Source organism: Larus michahellis, chromosome 3 (genome assembly GCF_964199755.1).
Source record: "Larus michahellis chromosome 3, bLarMic1.1, whole genome shotgun sequence".
Classification (NCBI taxonomy): Eukaryota; Metazoa; Chordata; class Aves; order Charadriiformes; family Laridae; genus Larus; species Larus michahellis.
Genome location: NC_133898.1, coordinates 99,224,508 through 99,250,188, shown reverse-complemented (window position 1 = coordinate 99,250,188; position 25,681 = coordinate 99,224,508). Strand labels below are relative to the sequence as shown.

Here is a 25,681-nt window from a genome sequence, read left to right as displayed (position 1 = left end):
CTACTATAAAACTTTTATGTTTCTGGGACTTAGAATTCCCTTGACAGTGGCTACTAGCCTTTTATTTTAATTTCACATAGAAGGAGGCAAGCTGGAGTAGGCTTCATACAAAATTATGAATGCAACACAAATTGGAGTGGAAAATTAAGAGGTTATTCCACGTGGCTTATTCATGAGAACACAGTGATCATACTTTTACAGAGATTTACAGCATAAAAGTTGTCAGGGGTGGCAGGTTTTCATAAGAACAGCCTCCCCCCTGTGTTTCTACAATCGAAATGAAGAGCTGAGGGAGGCTTAGCGTATCCTGTACAGCACATACGTACAATGCAATGACTGCGCATGAAGCGATGGCATCTGCTCGGGCGTGCTCTGAAGTTTATTTTACAAGTATAAAAGAATAGCTACAACTGAAGTAAATAAACTATTCCTTTTTTATTTGATGACTGAAGACACATTATTTCTCTGTACATCATACATAGGAATTAAGTCGGGGAGGAGGAGAAATCACAGAAACTCTTTATTAAAAAAAAATAAAAATAAAAAATAGGCAAGTGCCTTTTCCCCCCCCCCCCGCAAAGGGAGAAAGAGCCAGAAGGCATCACCTGTGTATTTCTGTAAGCACCATTGTTCCAGCTTGTGTTGCTAAGTACACCTTTAAAAAGAATGTACAACCACGGTGTTAAAAATGCCTTACTGAAACCTTGGTTGAAAGGTTTCTCCCTGTTTGTATTTCTCCTTCATTCCTTATTTTTTCTCAGCTGTCTGTGCAGGAAGTAAATTGATGCTGACACTTCGTGGCACTTGCGTTGCCCCTTCACGGCCCTTTCATGTTCTTACCAACTCTCTGTCCAGCCTGCATTCTGCAAGACGACGGCTCGCAGTACCCAGGAGGGCCGGGAGGGCCAGGAGGACCAGGAACTCCAGGCTGACCTGCCACCCCAGGGAGACCTCGGTCACCATCACGGCCTTCCCTGCCGTAGCTGGCTTTGCCTGGTTCACCTGGAAAAGTGGATGCAGGTCTAAAAATTGGCATATACATATAACTTTACTGAACATCCTCTTCTTAAAAAGCTGTATGAAGATGGCTTTTTAGTGCTCTTGGTGAATTCCCCAGAGAGGTGCCTACTTGGAGGGACAGTTTTCCTCTAATAGCCAGCCAGGCTGTGTTTACACATCTACAGCAATGCAATGTCAGTCCCAACCCTCTCCCGTTATACTGGAGCAGATCTGCTGCTGTAAAAAGCTCTGCCGTGTAACTGATTGCAGCACTGCGGACAACCCTGTTGGTGAAGTCTATGAAGGCGTAGATGCTACTCACTACTTCAGAGTTACGTTAGCGCTCCAGAAAGAGACACATCAAAAACTTATTTTTATTCTCCACTCAGATGTGTTGGGGAAATAGATACATAGAGTGGAACTGCTGAGCACTAAGGTGTCTTTTTACTGCTCTATCTTCAGTGAAGGGATGAAATGTAGTGATTTTCAGTAAGCCTCTTCCTATGATAAATTTCTAAAGACGACAACTCCGAGTTTCACAGATGTCCTAGGTATCAGTATATACTCAACTGATATTTTTTTCTCCGTTTCACAAAGAGAACAAATTTTGGTAGTTTCGGTCCCCATATACACACAGAAAAGTGCTACAGAGAGATACTGATGGAAATGCCTTTTACTTTCCTTCACTGGCCACTGGAGGCCAGTCGTGCTGCACTCGTCAGCAAGAATCTGTCCTGGACCCCTGTTACGTAACAGTGCAATTAATTACCACAAAAATAAAGGAGAATGGTACTTTGAATGTCCTAAATTACGAATGGAGATTTTTGAAGACTGCTGTGGCTGCCAGTGAGATAATCTAGGGTTTGTGACCTTTTTAGTTTGTTTTTTGTTATATATATGGATAGTTGTATAAAAAAAGAGAGGCGATTTTACACATTTCTGTGTGTGTGTGAGAGAGAGAGAGATTGCCTCTTCTATTTTTTTATGGTTTGTATACATTTTTCCTAATCTTTCTACACTGAGTTAAATGGGGTGGTAGCTCTTTAGTAAAAGAGCTTTTAATTCTGATTTGTGACTGTATCGTTACCTATGTAGTAAAAATTATGAAGTACTGTTATTTGGAAGTTTATTGCTTAATGGACATGTTTTGTCTTTCTAAGGCAGCTTGAGTATCAGTTCTGAATGAATTTTTACTCTCCTCTTTATCTTCACCCTTTTAATATTTACCTGGAAGACCTCTTGGTCCAGGGTAGCCTTTCAGTCCTCTGCCTGGAAATCCTCTTTCTCCTCTTTCTCCTGGTTCACCTAAAGCAAATTCATGAAACATTAGTTACAGCCTGCTTGGAGCATTACTTCCAGTAAGTTCCCTCTCTGAGGTGAATGGCAAATAAGCAGAGAATTCAGGTGGATGTATACACAGTCTTAGCACCGTTGAATGATGTCCTGACACATGCCCTTGTAAGAGGTTTGGGATTTGTTTGGGATTTTTTCCCCCATTTGAGTTATACTCAGATGTGTTGGAGGGGAAAGAAAAATACTTGGGGCTGGACAGTAAGCACCATCAAAATATTCCATTGCCTATATAACAGAAATAAACCAAACTCACGAAGCTACACAGGCTATTTTAGAATACAGGCTGAGGGTACTGGCAAATGGCTTTCACAAGACCACATGAACTCTGCTAATAAGTAAAAATTCTCAGGTGCTGGTCCTTGAGACAGCTAGTGTAGAGAAGAAAAGAGGAGCTGGCTTCCACACATTACAGTATTCTGTTGACAACCACATAAGGTATTCATAAAAGTAAAACAAAGGACTTTGTTCTCCTGTACTGGTATTACGGAGACTTTTCTTTGGTGGGTGCCCAGCTTTTCTTCAAACTCATATGTTGTTCCAAACAAGCATCTTATTAAGAGGAAGCTTTTTTTGTTGTTTTAATTGTAAAGTTCAAATTCTGTTCACTGTATATATTCCATAGCAGTACATGTATCTACCACTCGTGAATACCCTATGTAAACTCTTTTTTTTTTTTCCTGCAAGTCAAGAGTCTCAAGTATATGCCTAATAATGTTTGAGCGAGCTTTATTTTGTACTTCCGTACTTTCTTGTACTGCAGTGAGGAGAGCTGGAATAGACTGTTAAGTATGGGGCTTGCCTAGAAATGGCACAGCAGAAACCAAAGGAGCTATGTAACGGGACACAGGAGTCAGTACAAAAGTCCACGTTTTAATAAAAGAATAGAAGATGCACACGGGGTGCTAGAGGAGGAATCTTATCGCTACATTTCAGACTGCCTAGTCAACATGGAGATCAAGCCTGTCTTTGTAAATGCAGCTACTGGAAGCACCGATGTCAGGATACCCATGTATACTTCTGCTATTTCCAGCTACTGAACGCTTTGGAGTGGTGTTTACTGGTGGTTGTTCCAAATTTCTCCAACTTCTTATATCTGATTCTGCTATCCTTCACTATCCCAGATTGCTCATTAAAGTCACGATAACCTCCTTCCTTGAGGCAACTCTTTTTGACTCTGCTGTTGTCGATGTTGTTAAAAACACTGTACCTTAGTATCTTCTATCTCATGGTTACACATTCTTGTGTTTCTGTCTCCTCTTTATCATGCTCTTCTAAACCATTCTTGACATCCTCTTCCTTTTCCCCTTTTATCAAATGTCCTAGGTACCCTTTTCCTCTCACTCCCATCTCAGACAACCCCCCAAATGGATGGGGAAAGTCAGTTCATCTCTGTGGAACTCTGATAACTACCAGGAAGTCAGAGTGAAGCAGTGGGATTTTCTTCAGTGTACCTGCCATGTACCATTGATAGCACTTCCACATGAGCATTCACCACTTCTCTTGTATCTGTAATTGCATGTCAAGGTCTACTGTAAGGTAACTTGGCATTTGATGACAATTGTGATAGGAAACAAAGCATTTTGCTTGTTTGGGGCTTTTTCAATGCTCTGTAGATGTTTTGTTGTGGTTTTTTTTTTTTTTTTTTTTTAATATTAACACAGTGCAGCCTGCTGTGTGCTGAATCGAATTCAGCATATTAGATCACCTGCGTATCTCAATTTTTTTGTTGCTTCTGCAAATACAGATGACATTACCTTAAATGAAAACAGTAGCAGAGCTCCAGCAACAATGCTGTTAAGGTTTGCTTTGTTTGTATTCTATTTCTTCTCTCAAAGGTTTTCCCAATTTTACTTTCAAATAAAACGTTACACAAAAGTAAATGCTCTAATCCAGCAACGGACCGGCTTTGTGCAGAAATACAATTTTTAAATAAAACCTTCCTTCAAGAAAACAAATTGAAACCACTGATGAATAGAAACTAATACATACATAGTGGACTTTGCAGAAAATTCTACTGTATAATCCTTTGGAGGAATATAGACCCACTCAGTCAGGAACAAAAGAGATTAACTTAGATCGAAGTTTTTTTGTAAAGTGTAAGGTAAGTCAATTTTATTATGGATTTGTTCTTGCCAGAGAATCAATAGGTTGTGGTACAGGGTGCAATGATGTTAAATGGCTTAAGTATTATACCCAAGTAAGAGGCAGACTGTTATCAGTCACTTGTAATGTGACAAACTGGATAGACTTAGAAAAGGAGGCTAGAGATTAGTGAACGACTCTGACTGTTTACGTATGCTTTTGGGACCACAAGTCTCACAGAAGCGATGGTCACAACCAGACTGAGTGGAGGAAAGACAGAATCGCTGCTGGAACTTTTCAGCATAGGAAAAACACAAACCTCAAAAGTCCATGAGAGGGAAAATTAATATTAGGAAACTGACTCCTCTGCTTACTACTAGTTCAAGGCAGATAGATACCTATCCTTTCTCATACTATGTAAGTGATTTGATGACAAAAAACAGATTTATAAATACGTCTTGCTGAGGCCAGGCCAATGTGCCCTTTAATCACTGGGGCAACCGAGGCAACAATTAGAAAAACAGCTTAGGTTCCTAATGCAGGATCTTTTCCACATGTGTACAATGCACAGCTACAGCCAAAGGAGAGGAAACAAAAAAACAAAGAAGCAAAACCAGAAAAAAATAGAGCAGTCAACAACTGAAGGCCAGCTACAGAATTTCTTACCTTTAGGACCTTTACGACCGATCTCACCAGGGGGACCTTTAAGGCCAGGCAAGCCACGGGGTCCAAGCTGTCCTGGGAAGCCATTTTCACCAGCAGGCCCTGGAGCACCTGGTGGCCCTGGTCGGCCAGGCAAACCTGGAGCACCAAATTCTGGCCTCTTAAGACTGGCTGCCAGCTGAGCTAGTTGTTCTGCAATGAACAGGAATTAAGCAGTAAGTGGATCTGAATGGAGAGATTCCCGTGTTCACTGAAGAGCATGTATTCTCTGCTACAGAAACTAACAGGTTACAGTACAGCACCTTCCTTACGTACAACGCTGTTTACAAAGTTTGTTACATATAAGATACTATCTTGGTAGTACTAGAGGGAAACCATAGGCACACTGTGGAGCTGGTCATTCTAAAGCCTACATCGTAAACATTTAATGTTTGCAAGCTGAAAGGACTTAAATGTATATGGTTTATTTAGAAATGCCCTTAGAATTTTCTATGTCATTTAAATTTCAACCATATAGTAAGAAAACTTACTCATGCAGTTGCTGCCTCTTAAAAGAGGTCTCAGTTACTACTTGTTAATCTTTATTTAAATCCGTCTTTGCAAGAACAACAACTAAAAAAGCATGAGGGCAGTCATCTACCTTCTTTTTCAGAGGAAAGAAACCCTCAAATTGGTGCTTCTGGGCTCAAGTTTGATAAATAATTGAACGTTTTACGTTGATCTTTTCTTAAGGTAAATCAGCAGGAGCTTTGTTCTTCATTAGGCATAGGATCAGCTGGCCATTCCTTGGAATCGTTTAAGCTAGCTATTCCCCTTTCCTCATCCCTCTTTCAGGCCACTGCTGCAACAGCATGTGAGCAGTCCTCTCTTCCCTTATCATTTCTGTTCTATAGTTCAAAGCCATCTTCCAAGCATGCCTTAGAAATAACTTTCTCTGGATACAGCCACACAAAACTCCATATGACATTTGCTATCAAGTCTGCATGACTTGGCAAGACTAGTTATTTGCTGTCCGCAACCAAGAAAATTTAAGAAGACGGGGATGGGGGGCAGATGTAAAGGATCTGAAATAAAACAGGAACTATGGCTAGCAGATACCTGAGGAAGACTGGGGATAGCAATCTCCAGGCAAAGCCCACTCAGGACATGACCTTCAATTACGGTTGTCTTTAAGCTGACAAGGTTCCAGGGACACATATGGATTGGTTTCTTCTTTTTGGTTTTGGTTGATTGGTTTTAAGCATGACACTATTGACAATTACAGGGGTTCTCAAGAGGGATGCAATTAAGTTAGTCTAGATTTTTCCCATAGCCTTCTCTTCACTGCTAATTCTGATGGTTATGAATAAATTCAACCATCATACCTGATTTCACTACAATCTTCCTCAGTATTACTGTGTCTTTCAAGAGACCACTTTAAAAGGCCTTATTATCCTATCTATAAAAAGCTTTTTTAAAAAAAACCGAAACCTGTTGGGCAGTGTCAAGAACAATGATGGCTACTGAGATTAGATTAAATCATGAGCAGCAATTTCATTCTGGTAAACTCCTGACATTACAAAGGCATAATACCCCAAAGGGCATCTTCAGTAGCAAGTATGGAAAAGTCTCTTTGGTGCTTACAAGGCAGCATAAATTTTTAAACTCAGTAAAACCCATGCACCCAAGTGTATTAGAAAAGCTCCAGATTTCTGTGTGTGTCAAGAAGAACTAAGCAAATATAATCAGGGTTTTGAACATATGCCTATTGCTTTCATTTTATGGCGTGTTTCCTACACAAAGCCTCTCTCCGGACTTCTCTTTTTTTTTTTTTTTTTTTTTTTTTTTTTACTTATTTTGCACATAGTTTGTTTGCTGTAATCTAATAGCATACAAATGGTAAAACAACCTTTCTGTGAAGTTGTGTATTTTTATATTAGTAAACATAGCAAGCGATTTCTACAGAAAATACATGTATTTCGTAAAAACACTCTGGTATATCATATGGTTACTCTAGTAATAGTGTGGAATCAACAGGTGTTTCAATGAGGCTGCAAAGTATATATAAAATAAGGGACTTCTTTCTCATATTTTCTCATACTGTGTCCACCTTCACATGTGGGAAGATTTTCTGCCAGGTCCCCTGCTGAGGCTGTGGTATTTGTGCTGGATAAGACTGGGAAGATCGTGTTTGCCTCCACAGCAGTAGATTATCCACATTTAAATGCACAAGAAACAAGTACTTTTTAGCGTACTTACCTTGCATGACTCTCATGCAAACCTGCTTAATGTGCTGATCGGTTGGTTCTTTTCCCTAGGATTAAAAAAAAAAAAAAAGTTTATAAAAACAGTTGAGATAACAGTACATCTTGTAAGTGTGCCTGATGTGAAAAATGCTGGCCGGTCGATAAAAAGATGTTCCAATCCCTGCAAGTGCAACTATTCCAGCTGAAGTCAATTTGACTAGCAAGGTAGACACTACGTGTGATACACCCATGTATCAAACATGTGCACCACAGGAGTGGGTGGGTGTAAGAAAATGGAACTGATCAGAAAGCTGAGGACCCAAGGACCTCACTGCATACAACCCTAAGATTTCTCTGGTGCACAAATGTGGCTGTTGTGTGGGACGGTGTATTTCAAACTCTACTGTGGCGCTTCGGTTTCGTATGCACACGCATCTCCCGATGCAAGAAACGGAGTGGAGTGAGTGACAGATGAGTGTCCGAAAGATGCCAATTACATGAAACCAGTACTTACAGCTGGACCTTGGCTGCCAGGGAGCCCTGGGGCACCCTGTTCGCCCTGCAAGCCTCGCGGTCCGGGTGAGCCTCGCGGCCCTTCCATGCCAGGCAGTCCCCGACTTCCCTCAGGGCCACGGGAACCAGAGTCTCCAGGATTACCAACCTGACAGCGAAAGAGAGGAATTGCAATGGACTGCTATACCGGTATTGGACTCGTTCTGACATATCAAAATGGTGACAGGAGCTATTTGCAAATGCAAAACAATGAACGCTGGGATGTAGAGAACAGCTTATTTCTAAATAAGGGACAGGAGTCAGTGGTTATGTGATTTATAAACTTTCAAAGAGGTCTGTGTTCCTCATTTAAACGGGAGAAGTGGAAAAATAATATTCTGTCAAATGACGCAAATTGGCACCCATAGTGATATGCACAAGACATTGGGGTTTTTTTGTCAAGGAACAGATCTCCTATACTTGGTTTCTACTTCTGCCCTTGTGCATGTCAAGTGCGACTTTTCTAGACATCAAGTGCTCCTTAAGTTACAAAAATTCCAGCTCTGTGCTTGCTCCAAATGCCTTTCATGCCTTTTGTAGAGAGTACCACAGTATGAGCCTGTATCATCTAGCCCCCAGCTGCTTGGGAATACACATTTTTGCTTTGTTTACATCTGTCAGAGACACAGCTCACCGCACACAGGTTCTACTGCCTGCACCTGAGCTTGCACATAGTGGAGGGAACACCCTCACACAAACTGATGCTGACAAACTGCCTGAAGAGACGCAATGCCAGCTTATTTCACTCAGGGAAGGGGTAGAAAGAGCTATTTACTGGTAAAGCTTCTTGACCCCTGGCGAATGAAAGGATTGATATGGTTACGTCAATATGTCCACTTACATACATTTAGTAAATAAAGCTATAGCTTCTGCTCCAGTAAGTTTTCTAAAAGTGATTAAATATCATGCAGAGTGAGACCTATGCCAACAGGCACCTCTGAGTTACTTTCAATACAAGTTATTTTACTACAATTAATCAATAGTAATACTAATGAACAAAAAGAATAACAAAAAACAAACAAACCCAAATAAAATTAACACCCTACCCCAAAAAAAAACCAAAACAAACAAACAACATAACAAAACCAAAAACCAAAACAAACAGAAAAAAAAAAATCCTACATACTTATGGCTTCCCAAAGCCAGTGGGAGAAGAACAAAAAAAAAAAAAAAAAAAAAAAGGACAGACAAACAACCCCCACTGAAAGAGATGCTCAAAAACATGGAAATGACTCAACTGCGGTATCAGTTAAAACCACAAGATGGAGCCATTTCAGTTCCACCTATGCTGCATCTCGGACAGCTAATTGCTGTCCCCGTCAGAAGAAAACCCAAAGAACATGCTTCAATAGATATATTAAGAAGAAATTCTCTTCGTGAACTATACAACCAGGAAGGCATCATTCCTTTCTTGCCCATCCTGGTGAGTTATCAGGTTCTCTGATGGATTACTCATCCCTGTGTATGTATTCATGAGGATGACAAGCGCTCTAGGGTCTCATCAAGAGAAGAGGATTTAAAAAATCTAGGGGGAATGCAACTACAGCTTTCTCCTCTACTGCACCTCTTCCTCATAAGATCTTGATCACCAGCACAGAGTCTAGCTTTCGTTTGCTTAGCTTCAAAAATCACACCAACTCCTGAGAACACAAGCATAGCTCTTTTTGTTATGTTCAGCCTCAGTTCCCTGTAGGCAGAACTGTTGATATGTTACTATCATAGCCCAAACTGTCAGCTGCTGTAACGATCCCACTCGTCAGTGATCTTGAAATAAAAGAATGTGTTCAGCTCTCAAATTCTTTTTGTTATGTGACATACAAGCTTCTGCTCACCTTCCACATCAAAGCTATCACTTTGTTATTTCTAAAAAAAAAAAAAAAAAAAAAAAAAAAAAAGGAATCGGGGCCAGAAATACTTCTGCTTTCACAGACATCACAGTCCTGCTGCCAGCTTTTTCACAGTGTAAAGATTATAGGCTGCACGCAGCCACTGCACTGAGCCTCCTTTATATACAACACCTACTGTACAAAGGGTGCATTCATTACCTTTAGAAAAAAAAAAAATTAGTTGGCCAGAAAATTGCCGTTGAATAATGTTTCTCTTTTATGGAGCTTAGAATTCTGGATGTGAATTCCTTTCCAAAGCAAATTCATTTTAATATTAACTGTATTCAAAATCCAAACAGAAGAAATGTTGGGACTCATTCATTTTAACTGCGATGAAGAGCTCAGCTCATTATTTGTGTTTTGTTTCTCAAATCAGAAACCCATCTATCTGATCTACTAGATCTCTGTATTTCTGTAACAGTGCTTGCTATTCATCATACTTACAGCTCCCTTTGCTCCTGGCAATCCCATATCACCCTAAGCGAAAATAAGACAAACTATATTAGAAGAGAGCATCCGTTATCATAGACATTACAAATGCAGTAAACTTGACACAATTTTTTTCACTGTAAAAAAAAAATGCTCACATATTTAGTTGATTTATGCAAAATTGCACCTGAAATGAATAAAAATTCATTTGGAAATAAACCTTAAATTTAAGATTTTTTTTTTTGGTAAAATTCCTTTCTCAAAAACATTTCTGTAAGGTACAAATAAGAAAGCATGTTTATTATAATTGGTTTGGTATTGCTTATCTTAGAATTAGATACACGGCTCTAACCTCTCAAGCCACAGTTACAGCACAGGGAAATCATGGCAGATTGCTTGGAAACCTTTAGAGGAAGCATTATTTAATCAGGAATTTCTAGTTTGACAGAATTATGGATCTTTTACAGTGTTGTGTTAGCCCTGACAAAACTGCAGCAGAAACCAGGCAGGTGTCTACCCAATGTGCTATGAGGAAGCCAAACCCCTAGAAGCTCCTGTTCTCAGCAACCTGGATCCTGGCTTGAACAACCCTGAGATCCCTCTATCACTCAACACAGAATAGTAGTCCAACTCCTCAGAAGTTTTTAATTTTCCCTTTGAATTGGGGGGAAAAAAAAAAAAAGTTTCAAAATCTTGTAATCACCTATGAAATAGATTAACTCATCTTCTTCAGTGTTTTTTTATATTACTCTTAGAGAGCTTTCTGAAAATTGTATTTTCCCAGTTCCCACATGTCATTGGTGAAATAATTGGTTTTTAAAGGTCAGGAAGGCTACTTTGTCTGTTAATGACTGTGCCATAAGTGAAGTAGAAATAACAACTGTTATCAATTTAAAAACAGACTGTCAGCACATTTAAGCAACCCATAGTATTGTATGCTTCCTGGGAATCTCTATAGTGATGGTAAAGCCACATTACTGGGCATCTAGCTCACTAGGGCTGTTAATTAACTTTAGAAGCCTTTCAGAATGGCAGACTGTAGGAAAAAAAGTGCTCATTTCGAGCACAAAACCTGGGTACTGTTTTTTAAATAGGGAGCAGTTTACTTCCTTTTGAAAGCGCAAGTTCCGGGTTTGCTGGATGGGGCCCCATAGGAGCCACTGGATTAGTGCATTTTTCTTTCTGTAGGAAAACAAATCCTCTTTACCCAAGGGGCACATGAGCCAGGCATTACCCGCGTGAATTCACAACATGCCGGATTCCTGTGGTATATACACCTTCCTCCAGCAGTATCACAGTGCCACAGCCTCTTCCCAGACCATCGTTCCTCTCCCTAACAGCTACATGCGACAATTTATTTTCAAAGATAAAGGCAACAGAAAATGTTTCCACCAAGTCTGAGTTGTTAAGGATGTTTATTATCTGTGCTCCTGTTCCACCTGAATTAAACTACCTCCACATTCTCACTGCCTCAAACACAAAGAAGATATACGTGTGTGTGTGTATGCATATATATATATATTTTCATATATAAATGCTTGGTGTATCTCTACATATGTGTGTGTGTGTCTATATATACACACACACACACAGAGACACCCCCTTCAAGGCAGTTTATACTGTATTAAACACCTAATAGAATACACGTGTTTCAAACTGCTTTCAAAACAGCAGGAATGGCGTGACTGGGCTAATAATGCTGTGGTTCTGCAATGCCCAGGTGATATAAAACCATGTAACCACGACAAACTGAAATCTGACTTTCCATGATCAAACCATATACTTGAAGCACTCCAACAACGCTTTAAAGTTTTAACTCATGACAACAAGATATCAGATCAGGTGAAGAGAAAATAACGCCTTACTAAGTCACCCTTTTCTCCTCCATCTCCTTCTGCTCCAGGTGCACCCTATATAAAAAAAATAAAGACATACTATCAGCCTTCAGATTTAGTCAATGCAATGTACTGCACCATTTGGTAGTGCGACTTGAAAGTACCATGACCTGTAACATGACTTACTTGTTCACCCTTTGGTCCTGGTTCACCCACTGAGCCCTAAAAGGTTAAAGATAAAATAAAAAAATAATAATAAAAAAAATAATCAGAATTTGAAACTGCAGGTTCAAAAGCTTACTAAATTATCTTCAGTCCTCCCTACCATCAATTATTAATGCAAGAGACCTTTAAAAGCTGCAGATTTTTAAGAATGACAATGAAAGCACTTAAACCTTACTACATAATTAAGGTGACAGACTGAAGGCAAGTAATAACATGGAACATATACTCCACTGCCACTCTGGGTAGTACAGATTCTGACTGTCAAACAGTAGTTCTCCCCTTTACATGTCAGACGCTCTTGCAGCTGCTACAACTCTGCTCTGCAAATTGGTTAGAAGTTATAAGTAAAAAAAAAAATCCAGTAAATATATCACTTTTTCTAGCCCTATTAAGCATTCTGTATTGCTGTAGGCTATATCAGCCCTGCTAACGTGGGATAAGCACACTGAGATATCCACAAGTTCAGTCACAATCTGTCTTGCTTGCTGTTTAATTCTCAACGTTTTTTAGCAGAACTGTCTCTAGAATTTTGATCATTACGGTCAAAGTCGAATGGCTTGTATCTTAAAGTGGATATTCCTTTAAAAAAATAATAAAAAACATTATGTTGCATCTTAGAATCCTGTGACAAAATGTACCTGTATGGACAGGCAGGAACCAAAGAGGAATACATTAATGACCTGATTCATTTCAAATATATGTAATTTGTTTCTATAGTAAAAGTATTTCATTTGTAGAACAGTGCTATTTAAGAAAAATCTAAGTATTTGTGTCTGTTAGAAAACCAGTCACACCATCCTTAATTCTTTGCAGTCTGTGCACACTCAAATATATACATTCCAAAAGAACTATAGCTGTGCATAAAAAATTTTTCTAAAACAGATGGAGATACAGGATTTTCTCTCACATTTCAGAGATCCATTTAATTCACATAAGATATAGGCACACAAACCAGTGTAACATCTACAATTTAATTAATTCAGATTTGTTCTCATGTTCCTGAGGACAAGGAGTCAATACTAAATTATCCACAAAGCTAAGCAGTGGAAATCGCAGACCTATTTAACATTCCGAATTTGTCAAACAACACTGAAACTAGTTTGTCTGAAGTGTTCTCAAAATCATGCCTTATTAAGGTTTTCCAATTACTCACACAAAAAGACATTGAGTTCCAACGCAACATCATTTTGGGCGTTCTTATTCTCCACTTACTATTCTTTAGAGCAACAAAACTGCCAATAATTAAGGTTGAGATGGGAGAAGCTTTTGCTTTTGTGAAACTTGGCCTGTAATATTTGTATTAGCAAACACAAAAATCACAGCTGAAACTATCTGAATGTATTCTGCCTTAACGCCCAAAATTTCAATGGAGACAATGGGATAAGAAGTCAAAATATGAAAACATCCACTTTTGACATACTGCTTATCTATTTGTAAAAATCACTCTCAAACCATGCCCGGGAATTGTTTGGGAAACTGCTAGTCAGCCAAAACTGTACCAGGGACTACACTGACTATTTAACAGTATAAAGGATCATGTTCCAGTGCCAAGGTCTAGGTCTTGCCCTGGTGCTTTTAATTTACTAACATAGACAGAACCAGAGTGTCTGAAACCAATTCAAAATGCATGAATCAGTAACAGTGCAAGTGATGAATGCTGGGGTTTGGCCATTCTCCACAGCATAACTACTCTGTAAGATTCACTGAAGCACAATCCATCATTGTAACTTCTTTTGTATTGCTGTCTCTGCCAAAATATGTCAGGTGTCAGACGGATGCACTTGACTCCTTGACCAAACTAGTGGCAGTTTGGTTCAGGCTCCAAAAGTAGTAAAGGCCTAGGCCATAACCAGGCCAAGAAATTCTCTACTTCCAAACTCTTCTCTAAAAACCCACAAAGAACACGATGTCATGGTGAGCATTGGTGCACATGCACTTGGAAACTGGAACACCAACCATTCGATTAGCACATGAATAGCAGGTGCTTCTTCCAAGACTCATTTTCAAGGAACAAAGAAAGTTGTGGCTACTTGGAGTCTCATGTAAGTCACATGTAACTTGACTATGAGCCAACCACTTTATTCCATAAATATGACGGTCTGAGTGAGCCTTTTTTGAGCTCTCCTTGCTAAAGCAGTTGGCTGCATGGCATTGATCTCCCCTTGAGCTGGGACGCCTCTCAAGGTTCCTCCTTGAGGCTGAGAGACCCCCATGACCAAACACAGATCTTTGGGAAGTGACTGACATCACGCCTAACCTTGTATTATAGTGCACTAAGATTTTGTGTTGGTAACTTTGATTATGTGTTGTTAATTTTGAATCATTATTATATCCTCTGCAGTAAGTAACACAGTGAACTTTGACATTGAACTTTGTTAAGTCTCACTTTTACAACATCTGACTTCAACAAAACAACTTTTGCTGATGCCTTTGGCAATGGTTCTTTAAGCAGTCTACATCTCCCCCATGACAAATTGGCATAGTCGACAGCATGACAAGTAGTATCACCAGTTACTTACAGAGGCATGGAATAAGTCTGAGTCCCAAATTCTCATAAGAACAGGCTCACAAACATTGGCATAACTGGGGTGCCATTGAAGGACAATTAAAATCAGCAAGAATTTACTGCAGAAGCAGTTACAGGAAGAAAAGGAGAAAAAACAAAAGTTGAAAGAAAATGTCAACATGATGATGCTCATGCGGGCTCCACGTTCCCCTGACACCACGCAGATTAGGAAATTAATTGTGTCCCCAGAGGACTGGGATGGTGACATTTGGGGTGATCCTGATGAATGTGATGAGGGAAATGATGACCCCCTCTTCCCTCTTCAGACACCTCTGAATATGAGGCTAGACCCATCATTAGAGCACTCTGAAGGACCTCAGGGTGGTGCTTCACAGTATACTACACAAACCATTCCTTGGGATCTGTTGCAATTGGCAAACTTACAAGAGAAATACAACAGAAAGCCAGGTGGACCTGTTGGATTGAGTTCAGAGGAAGGCCACGAAGATGATCAGAGAGGTGGAGCACCCCTCCTATGAATACAGGTGGAGAGAGCTGGGGTTGTTGAGCCTGGAGAAGAGAAAGCTCCGCAAAGACCTTATAGAGCCACCCAGGACTTAAAGGGGGCCTACAGGAAAGATGGGGAGAGACTCTTTATCAGGGAGTGTAATGATAAGGTGAGGGGTAACGGTTTTAAACTGAATGAGTGTAGATTTAGATTAGATATTAGGAAGAAATTCTTTACTGTGAGGGTGATGAGATACTAGAACAGGTTGCCCCAAGAAGTTGTGGATGCCCCTGGACATGTTCAAGGACAGGTTGGACGGGGCTTTGGGTAACCTGGTCTAGTGGGAGGTGTCCCTGCCCATGGCAGGGGCATTGGAACTACATGATCTTCCAACCCAAACCATTCTATGATTCTATGAACCTGAAACTGAATATTCATGGCACATACGCCTGAGTGGCAGTGACCGAATAATGTTAAGTGGAGATGAAACAAACTGTTACTGGAGTCCAGGAGTTTTCTTACACCTAGGACCTGCCTGGCGAATGAATCCCATTCTGTCACCCTTAGGGTAGCTTATGGGGCTGGGGGAACAGACGCCTTGAAACGAAGTGAACTTTCTATGATTCTATGATTTTCTTCCATTCCCTAAGCGAGCTCTCCACTGCTGTCACGAAAGCTGCCTGCATACAAGCTATGCACACATGAGGAGAAGCTGGTGATACCCCAATATCCACCATGGTAGGGGGCTTGGAACTAGGTGATCTTTAAGGTCCTTTCCAACCCAAACCATTCTATGATCCTATGATTCTGTGATTATGTAATATTTAAGCCACTAAATGAAGGAGGCACTTACATTTTGATTGGCGGTGGTGTTGTTCTAATAGATATGGGAGCACAAATTTCAGAACTAACCCAACAGGATGCTGAGAAGCTGGGTGTGTGACCCCGGACAGCAAAGAGTTAAAGTCACCGGTGTGAATGGAGCAAGTGTTGTATGCCAAACTTTGAAAATTAATTTATGGCTCCTGGGTGCTTAAAAAGCACAATGAAAATATTTTGAGTTTCAGTGTTTTGACTGGAGGAAACTGGTGCTTGCCAGATGGCAGTATATGGTCCTGCAGTTCAAGTACCAACCCCAACCCTGATAGAAGTTGGGAGGCTACTGTATGTTTACTCTGCGCACCCCCTGCACTCCCCAATTTGAAAACTACCAATGTACCACAGTATCCAGTTTCTGCTATGGCACAAAATGGAATTTCGGACATAACAGCAGACTTGGAAAAATGGCACACTATTTCCAGAACCCTGTCCCCATAAAATTCGCCTATCTGGCCCATCCAAAAGCGGAAATGGGAGATGGCACCTGACAACAGATTATTGGCACCTGAATGTCAACAACACAGCTCCTCTAACGTCTGCAGTACTCAATATTGCGACTTTAACAGGCAGCTGCACACCCACAGATGGCAGTAGAAGATGTTAGAGAGATGTAATTTATGGTCCTTTTGCAGGAGAAGGATAAAGAGGAATTTGCATTTACTTGGGAATTTATACAATATACCTTTTACAGACTCCCACAGGGTTATAAACATTCACGTATGACTGCTCCTGCTGCGCTTGCTGAACTTTTACAGACAGTCTCACTTCCTCAGGATGTGAAACTGTACCAATATGTAGACGATATTCTGATCAGAGAGACTTCCCCTCAAAGAGTAGGGGAAGTGGCAGCAGCAGTGTGGCAAGCACTATATAAAGCAGAAGTTGAGGTTCAACCTGAAAAGTGTCAGGGACAAAGTAGAGAAGTAAAATTTTTAGGTACTTGGTGGATTGCAGATAGTGCGGCAATTCCACCGGACACCCTAAGTGAAATGGAACAATTGCAGATATCCCAATCTAGGAAAGAAACACAACAGCTAATGGGTACTTTAGGGTACTGGAGGAAACGTGTACCTGGATTTTCTATCATTACTCACCCACTGTACTCACTTTTACGAAAAGGAAACCCATGGAAATGGAAGTAAGAACATGCAGAGGCAGTCAAAACCCCAATACAGGAATTAAAGACATCAGCCACTGGGGCCAGTATACCCCCGCAACTCTATTATAGCAGAATGGGCTTTTGCAGAACATGACACTTACTGCAATCTATTCCAAACTGGCCAAAAATCCCTTTATTGTTTTACTCAACTACTTTCAAAGGGACAGAACAGAGATATTGCAAGTGAGAAAAGGGACTTTTGTCTTTAGTTCAAGCAGTTAAACAAATTGAGAAAATACACCAGCAATAACCTGTTCAGGCTAGAGGGGCCATTTAATTTGCTAGAAACAGTTCTGAAGGGAACTGCTGCCCCAGAAGGAACTGCACGGAAACCCACTGTCAGGAAATGATACACCTGCCTGGTGGCAGTAGCAGCCAAAATGCAATTGACTGAAAACCGTACAAAAATTGCCACGTTACAAATGCCTGTGAACACTGACCCATTAGCACTAAACCAGCCATCTAAACCTTCGCCAATTCTACATGCACCTCCCCTCACTGAGAGAACACCAAATGAAGGTATTTGGTTTACTGATGCCTCAGCAAAGAGGGTAAACAATAGATGGTGGTCTGAGGCCGCTGCATTAGACATAACCACTGGCAAACAAATAATGGAAGAAGGTGAAGGTAGTACCCAAGTAGGAAAATTAAAGGCAGTTGTTTTAGCAGCACGAAATGGAGCAAGAGTCATCTATGTTGACTTCAATGCCGTGTGGGCAGGTGCCATGCAATGATTTTGTCAATGGAAGCCCTAAATTGGGAAGTAAATACATCTCCAGTTTGGAGAACTGAAGTTTGACTATTATTATTAGATATAGCTAGACAAGAACAATTTAAACTAGGATGAATAAAAAACCATGTAAAGAATGACCAGCCAGCCACAAAATGGAACCAACAAGTAGGTGAATTAGCCAGAACTAGAGGACTAAAAACAGGAGACATGCCAGGCCAGATCTCAAATGGTACTGACTGGGAGAATCGTTGCACCAGAAATTAGGTCTCACAGGCTAAGAAGCACCTTATTTTGCAGCTCAAAGGTGAGGTTGGCCTCTAGACAGGAAAACGCATTAAATCATCCTTACAGAATGTCCTCAATATAAATTGAAATTGCAAATGGATCACCTGCTAAAGCACCACCCCTACATCTCAATAAAATAAAAACCCTGTGGTCAACGAGGCAAATTGATTACATCGGACCTTTTGATATCAGTACATCCTCGTGGGACTAGAAGTTTTCTCAGGCCCAATTACAGCAACTAAATGTCAGAAGACCATCAGGGGAATACCCTCTTGGTTTTCAGGTTTACCAGCTAAAGTGACAATGACACTCCAGCAAGAAAGTGCAGGAATGAGCAAAGCAGGGAGACATTCAATGAGTATTCTATACCCTCTACTATTCCCAATCAAACATGACAGTAGAAAGAGCAAATGGTCTATTAAAAAGGAGTTGTAAACCACACAAGCCCCACTGAGATCCTCGATTGCCTAAAATGATTCACCAATTGAATAACCAATATAAACTAACAGGGAACCCAGTCACTCATGCATTCTTTCTGTCAGCACCTTATGGAGCACCTCCATCAGATGTAAAAATGTATCCCATTGGCCTTTAACCAGAGAAACCCGTTATGGTAGATTTACCATAAATTGACACTGTCACAACGACACTAACAAAACCCTGCAGTCCTTTGGCCTGGGAAGCAGAAGACAGCAGTGGAGCTAAGCATCGTATTAGCTGCCAGGTGGATACACCCTAGCCACTAACTAGAAGGGCTAACCAGTCCAGAATAATCCGCTGAGACTTGTACTGTTTTTTGTTTTCAGGAATGATACCAGGAATGACATTGGCAAACCTCCCCTGGAGATCAGCTTAACCATTGGCTTATCCTTCTCACAGGAGGAATCATCACCAGCAGGGATGAAATTCGGTTCAGACATCAACAAGCCTCATGCATGGGATGGAAGCCTCCAGTTCTTTTGTTTATGCTGATCAATACAGTAAGCATAGTACATTCTGCACCATACGTATTTAAAATTGATAGGAATACCGGAATATTGGGGACACCAAGGCAAAACCTAATGATGACAATCACAGGTAATCATACAATGATAAAAGCAAATAAAAGTCACCTTATTTCTTCTACACCAGGTGACAAAATCTCTATTGAATGTAATGTAACAAATCATTCAAAGGGAAATACCTACATGGTCATCAAAAGGACAAATCAAACTCAATCAGAAGGCAGAGCAAACTGTTTCTCACAGCCCAGTTGTATAATTACTTTTGTCTTTAATGACACAACTATAGAAGCCTGTGGACAGATACAGGGAAAGATAATGCAAATGGGCTACCCTTAAAGGTCACACTAACACCTATTTCTAGCCCTCACACTACATCAACAGCCACCCCTACTGCCTATTAACCTTCTCCCTGTTTTATTACTCCCACAGCCGACCAAACTACATATCCGCTAATTTCTGAATTCTGACCTTATGCTGTTAAATGCAACCAGCATTAAATGCGACCAGCAACAAATGCTATCTAATCCATCATAGTCCCTCAAACAAGTGGAACTACCAATGCAGATTAATATCTCTGCAGTTAAACCTACCTGCTCACCATTCCTAAATACATCCTATACAGGGTGGTTTGCGTGGTTGCACAGGCAAACCTTCACCTCTCCAAAACGAACAAGGAGAGATGTGACTGGTGTCCTAGGAACAGGATTAGGAGTATTAAACAGCAGAGATGCTGAAGTTTTAGCAAACAAATTAAGCTCAGCAATGAGTGATTTGCATAAATTAGAACATCCACTTCAATCTTCTTTGCTGGCACTGGGAACTAGTCAATGGCTCTTGTCTAATATATTGCCTAAATGGGAAAGAACTAATGAGAAGGACCACCAACTTATTGTAGATGCACTCGGTGTTGCCCAGAATAATATCTCTCTAGCTCTTAGCTGTACCCAAGCTCAGTTATGGGTGCAATCTACTGTAGTGGCAATTATAAGGGAAGGCAATTGAGGTCACCTTGACCACTGAGATTCGAAAGGTAATCTGGGAAAATTAGACTCAATTTGAAAAGGGTTCCCAGTCTTGATGTATTTAGTCAATCTCACTTATGAGCCCATCGACAGTAAAGCATTGCTTTAACAATAGGCAATGCTTCGGTATACACCATATACCCAATCATTGCACTGGGATTAAATCATGGATTAAATCACAATGGAACTGTACTCTACCTGTTACAACATGGAGTATGGGCCCAGCAAAATGGGAACAAATGGCAAACTGTTGATGTGGCACACGTGTTGTGTGGGAACGACAAGGGTTTATTAGTGAAGAAATACCATTAAGGCCCAAGACGTTTGTCTTGACACTGAACAAAATGTTTGTGGTTGGTATTCAGCTCCTGTCACATCCCACCAATTTTTACAATCTAACTATACATTGTATCAAGATTTATTACCAACCCCCATTGGAATGAAGCTCACATTGTTAAGAAAAATGTTGCAACACGATGACCTGCGTCAATTGCTAAAACGAATTCGAAACAATGAGCAAAGAACCCTGATTACTATCTATCATGATGTAGAGAAGATAGAGCACGTCCTAGAAAGAGTGAAAAAAGATGGAGAACATCACTGGCAGAAAACTCTCCTCAGACACTCACCAACATCAACCAGAGCTTTGAATTTGATTTTGTATCCAGCTGTAGTTTTGTTAGTTCTGACTTCATTCTGTTTATTACTCATAATCAGTCATTTGACTTTCAGCTATTTGCAGAGGGCATTAAACTGACCCTAGGATTTAAAAAAGCTCCAGGCGTAAGACGCTGTCATCTGTCAGTTATATAAACAGAAACCTCATGGGTGTAGCCTGAATCTCACTGGGTCTGCTTACGGCATCTACATTCTGCTCTTACCCTAAAGGTCCAGACCTTTTATACAGTAAATGAGGAAATTCAGGCATCTTTGGAGGGAGACTGTCAGCACTGCAACAAATACTAGTTATTTTCCTTCCAGATACGATTCCTCCGGTACATTCAATCTCCCTCTGGAAAATTCTGAAGTATTAACAATGTAATAAAAGAGATGATTGCTTTATGTCAATACTTACTTTTGACCACAAACATACGTTCCTGATCTCAGCATTAAAAAATAAATAAAATAACCAAAAAAAAACCCCATATGAGAATTACCTCAACAACAGCAAAGACTGTATTAGAAACTTGTTTTAAGTACCTGAGCAGCTTTTAAAAACTGCGAAAAACAACTGCAAGCCCTATCTAGCCCCCCCATGATGTAAACTGGGAACACACCAGGGACAGGATTCCTCTGTTCAACTAAAAGACATGTACAGCAGTGATACTTATGTCTCACTAACAATTCCACACTTCCTTGATTATCAGTGGAAAGTTAGAGGCACTTCAAAAGTGCGATTCATTTAATACTGAAGTAGATGTCTCAAGTAAGAAGGATGAAACACAGTGTAGACTATTTCCATAACAAAGATGTCTGAAGTTTAGTAAGTGAATTCCATCCCCTGTAGCCTCCTATAAGCAAGAGGACATATTTTTATATATATATATATAGCCTTCACTGACATTTATTCAGGAAAGCAAGATATCTTCTGCAGGATGTGAGATCCCCAGGGCCCAGTTCTTCCTTCCTAACAAAATACTAGAAGAGGTACTTATATGCCGTAAGTGTGCATGTACGCATAGCTGTCATTAGCTGCATTAGCCTGTGCATTTCCATAGCCAGTCCTAAGACACGTGTAAAAGGCACTGTATCTACTGTAGACTGGGGCTGAAGTTCCAAAGCTGTTTAATGACCAGAGACCATGACTTACAATTTCAGATCTGGCTGAGTCAATGATTTGCAATATGATTTAGGCCTTTAAATGTTTCAAATTCCGAAAAAAGGAAATATTTATACTAGTAATCTTATTTCGGTCCCTTAAGAAATGCTGTCAAGACTTTTCTTGTATATTTTGTGAGCTACAAGTAGTTAATGGGCACCTAGAGCACCGCTTTCAAGTGGTTAACAGATCTACATATAAAAAAAGAAACCAGACATTAATTCATGTAAAACCCACAAAGAATGCTCCAATTACTGTATTTACTCCTGACACCAAACTGTAGTCTGTATGTATGAGTGCATTTCTTACCCGGTCACCCTTACCACCAGGTAGGCCTGGAGGACCTGGCAGTCCAGGAAGTCCAATATCACCCTGGGGACCCTGTAAAAATAAGTCAAGGGTGTAAATAAACTTACCCAATTTGTTTTAGAATTAACAACTAAAGGGTCATACCCTGACAAGCAGATGGGACAGAATCTTATTCCCAGAAAACTCCTAACTTGATGAAAGAGGATTATCTGATGGAAATAGAGTTCATCCAAAATACAGACCTTTAAACAGCATCTTATTATGATTTTATTGCTGACAAACACGAGAAATGACTTACACAGCTTTCGACCCTCCAGTCCCTCAACGACAGTCTGGCTCTCTTAAAAATACTTCCTAAGATCTTGAGCTCTATGATTTGCACATTCCTCTAACAGCAGGCTCTTTCAGCCAAAACCTCCCCAGCTATGCTTCTGACTGTTACTGTGTAAATACTGCTGGAGCACCGGTAAAAGGTGGCATTCATAATCTTCTCCGTTCATTAGTTTCACGCAGCTGTTAGCAGAAAGCTGGTCTTTCACTGCTCCTGTTCCCCGGGTACACGCAGCCCACACAGAAGTGTGCGACCCAGCTTCGCACATCACAGGATTTATGTTTTTTTTAAACAGAAGAAAAAGTCCCACACATCTCCATATACTTTAAAACAGCATTTGCTAATGTTAGCACAGTCACAGAGGACTGAAAAAGAAATTCAACAATCACTCGTTTCAATGTTATTTTCAGTTCACTGCATGGATAAGTGGGTAAGTATAGTTCCAAATGATACCGTAGCTTCTTGAAAGTAAATATGAGCACTGAATATGGAAATAAACTGCTTACCAATTTCCCTGGTAAACCTGGAGGACCTGCAGGACCTGGCTCCCCTCTGCTACCCTTATAGGAAATAGAAGAACATCATTACTTCCTGAAATATTTCCTGTGAACAGGGAATAAAATATGATAATTTTTTTCTTAATGTTTAGTGAATTACACTACTTAGCAGTCGGCGTCCTTTTTTTTTTTTTGGACTTCTGTTTATTAGCGTAAAAATACCACATACATTAAAAATGGTGAAACTTCCTGAGAAATGTAAAGAGTTTATTTAAAAATGGCATGAAATATTTAGTTGGCATTAAATGATTCAACTAATTCATTCTGCTGAGTGATTATGCACAATCAGTTCCCCTTCATGGGACCACACCTGAGAGTTACCTGTCACAAACGCCTTTACTTCACTAAGACAACTCGGACATGCATGCACAGCTTTAGGCTTCTGCTTAGTTTCACCATCTGAACTCTCACATGACCACATACTTTAAAGCATGATACCACATGAACAATGAACAAACGTGAAAAGTGTGTGCAGAAGTCATGCTTAAGACTCATTTAGATTAAAAGAAAAAAGTCTAGACTGTTATAGGGAAGGGTAACGTTTGAATATCGTCCATAATAGTGATAAGTATGAATATGCTTTTTTACTGGATTTTTACTCTATATCTTTACTTCAGATCTGTTTATCCATTCAGATCATCATATTCACATTAGCATTATAAGTCTATCCTTAATGCAGCTATTTGATTATATACTCTGGGTAAACCTGTCACTGAGTCAAATCTTCAACGATTTTAAACAATTTTCAAACTAAAGTACCTCTCTCTAAAGGGTTTTGTCTCTTATGATTAAATTATTCAGAACAGCTCAGTAAGTTTTATACGTTTACTGTCAGCTGTACAGATATATACCTGCACAGATAAATTCAAATACTGTCCCAACACAAGCCTAAGTCTCACTTGAGACACTTTTCTTACTTCCACTGTATGAATACATAAGAGCTACGTGCTATAAAAGCATGATATAGCATTTAAGATCATAAAATATCGAGAACTGAAGTTATTTGATATGTAAGTAGATAACGTGTAATATAACTTAGAAAATACGGAAAAAGAAAGATCTAAGCATTCTAGTGCTGTATACAACAAATAATTTTAAATTCATTTATTTTCTTCATAATAAGAAAAATATTGTGAAATACTAAAAGGAGATGGCAGACATGGCCTTTTACACAAGGTCATAAATGCAATGACAACTTCTCACACAAGCTTAGGAAAAATAACTCCACAATTCAAAAAAATAATTAGGTATTCTGGAGAGATCAGAGAACCAAACATAAACAGACTTTTTCATACATTTCCTTCAAAATATGCTGTGGTGTTAAAATCACTATTCTTTTAAAGTACTTTGCATGATTTCTGAAGCTTTTTAATGTTAAAAAAATAAAAGAAGAAAAAAGCCCCCCACATCACCTTCACCTTACAATCCAGAACATGCATTAACCTTTTTGAAAAATTCTTATTTAATCACATAATTTTGTACTACATCTGTGACCTGGAATGCTACTACATTTCTGATGCAGGGAAGAAAATGATTAGAATTATGATCACTATCAGGAACCCGTCTCCTCGTATATGTCATAACATTCATGCCCGATTGTTATACAGTTGTAAAACAAAAGCAATGTCACCTTCCGTAGAGTTAAAAATAATGTAATAAACCTCTTAAGCATATCAAAGGTTCTGCTGGTCATACAGAATGCAAGAAAAATCTTCCTTTGATTTCAAATGCAAAAAAAATCTTTTATCAAATATACACTACAGGCACTTTTTCAAACACCAATGTTTTTTTTCTAAGGTGGTAAAGAAGCCTAGTATACAGAAGACTGGAATACAAAAGGATAGTATTTCCTGTAAATATTGACATTATGTCTGTAAGGACCGGTTACTTCAAACTAAGGGCCACTACTTCGAGATCTGCAGGAGTTGTGTTTTAGCAAGCAAGAGGGGTACTGTAACCTAAAGAGCAATCAGGAATCCTGTTGGCGTAACTTAAAAAACTGTAAAGCTTCCTCCAAGTTGTACCTGGCTGAAATGGCCCTGGGAGAGGATTTACATTCAGATAGTTGCTCCTGGTTCCCTTCATAGGGGATGAAGAAAAAAAGGCATCTTGAAATGTCCTCATGTAAACATTTAAAATACATCATGAGTCACATCCCAGAAGCATCTACTTTTCCCCCACAGCCTATAAGAGTGTTTCTGTAATAACTGGTTCAGGTGTTGACATCTGTACTTCTTAGATGAAACCTTCCTCTGTGCAGTTTGGCCATGTCCTCAGCCTACCTTTCTTACACAGCGGCCCTATATATAACACAGCCCAT

The 25,681-nt window shown here is 39.8% G+C and overlaps 1 protein-coding gene across 2 annotated transcripts in view; it reads right to left on the bottom strand.

Moving 5' to 3' along the window:
- Positions 1-518: 518 nt before the first annotated feature.
- COL9A1 (collagen type IX alpha 1 chain) overlaps positions 519-25,681 on the bottom strand; it is a 75,180-nt gene continuing 50,017 nt past the window's right edge. For both annotated transcript variants that reach the window (XM_074581455.1, XM_074581456.1), the window contains exons 29-38: positions 23,311-23,364; positions 22,474-22,545; positions 12,211-12,246; positions 12,055-12,099; positions 10,205-10,237; positions 7,837-7,983; positions 7,336-7,390; positions 5,101-5,289; positions 2,227-2,304; positions 519-1,002 (exon numbers count right to left, since the gene is read on the bottom strand). In XM_074581455.1, the coding sequence (XP_074437556.1) occupies positions 818-1,002; positions 2,227-2,304; positions 5,101-5,289; positions 7,336-7,390; positions 7,837-7,983; positions 10,205-10,237; positions 12,055-12,099; positions 12,211-12,246; positions 22,474-22,545; positions 23,311-23,364 (894 nt within the window). In that variant the 3' untranslated portion in view covers positions 519-817. The remainder of the gene's footprint in view (positions 1,003-2,226; positions 2,305-5,100; positions 5,290-7,335; positions 7,391-7,836; positions 7,984-10,204; positions 10,238-12,054; positions 12,100-12,210; positions 12,247-22,473; positions 22,546-23,310; positions 23,365-25,681) is intronic.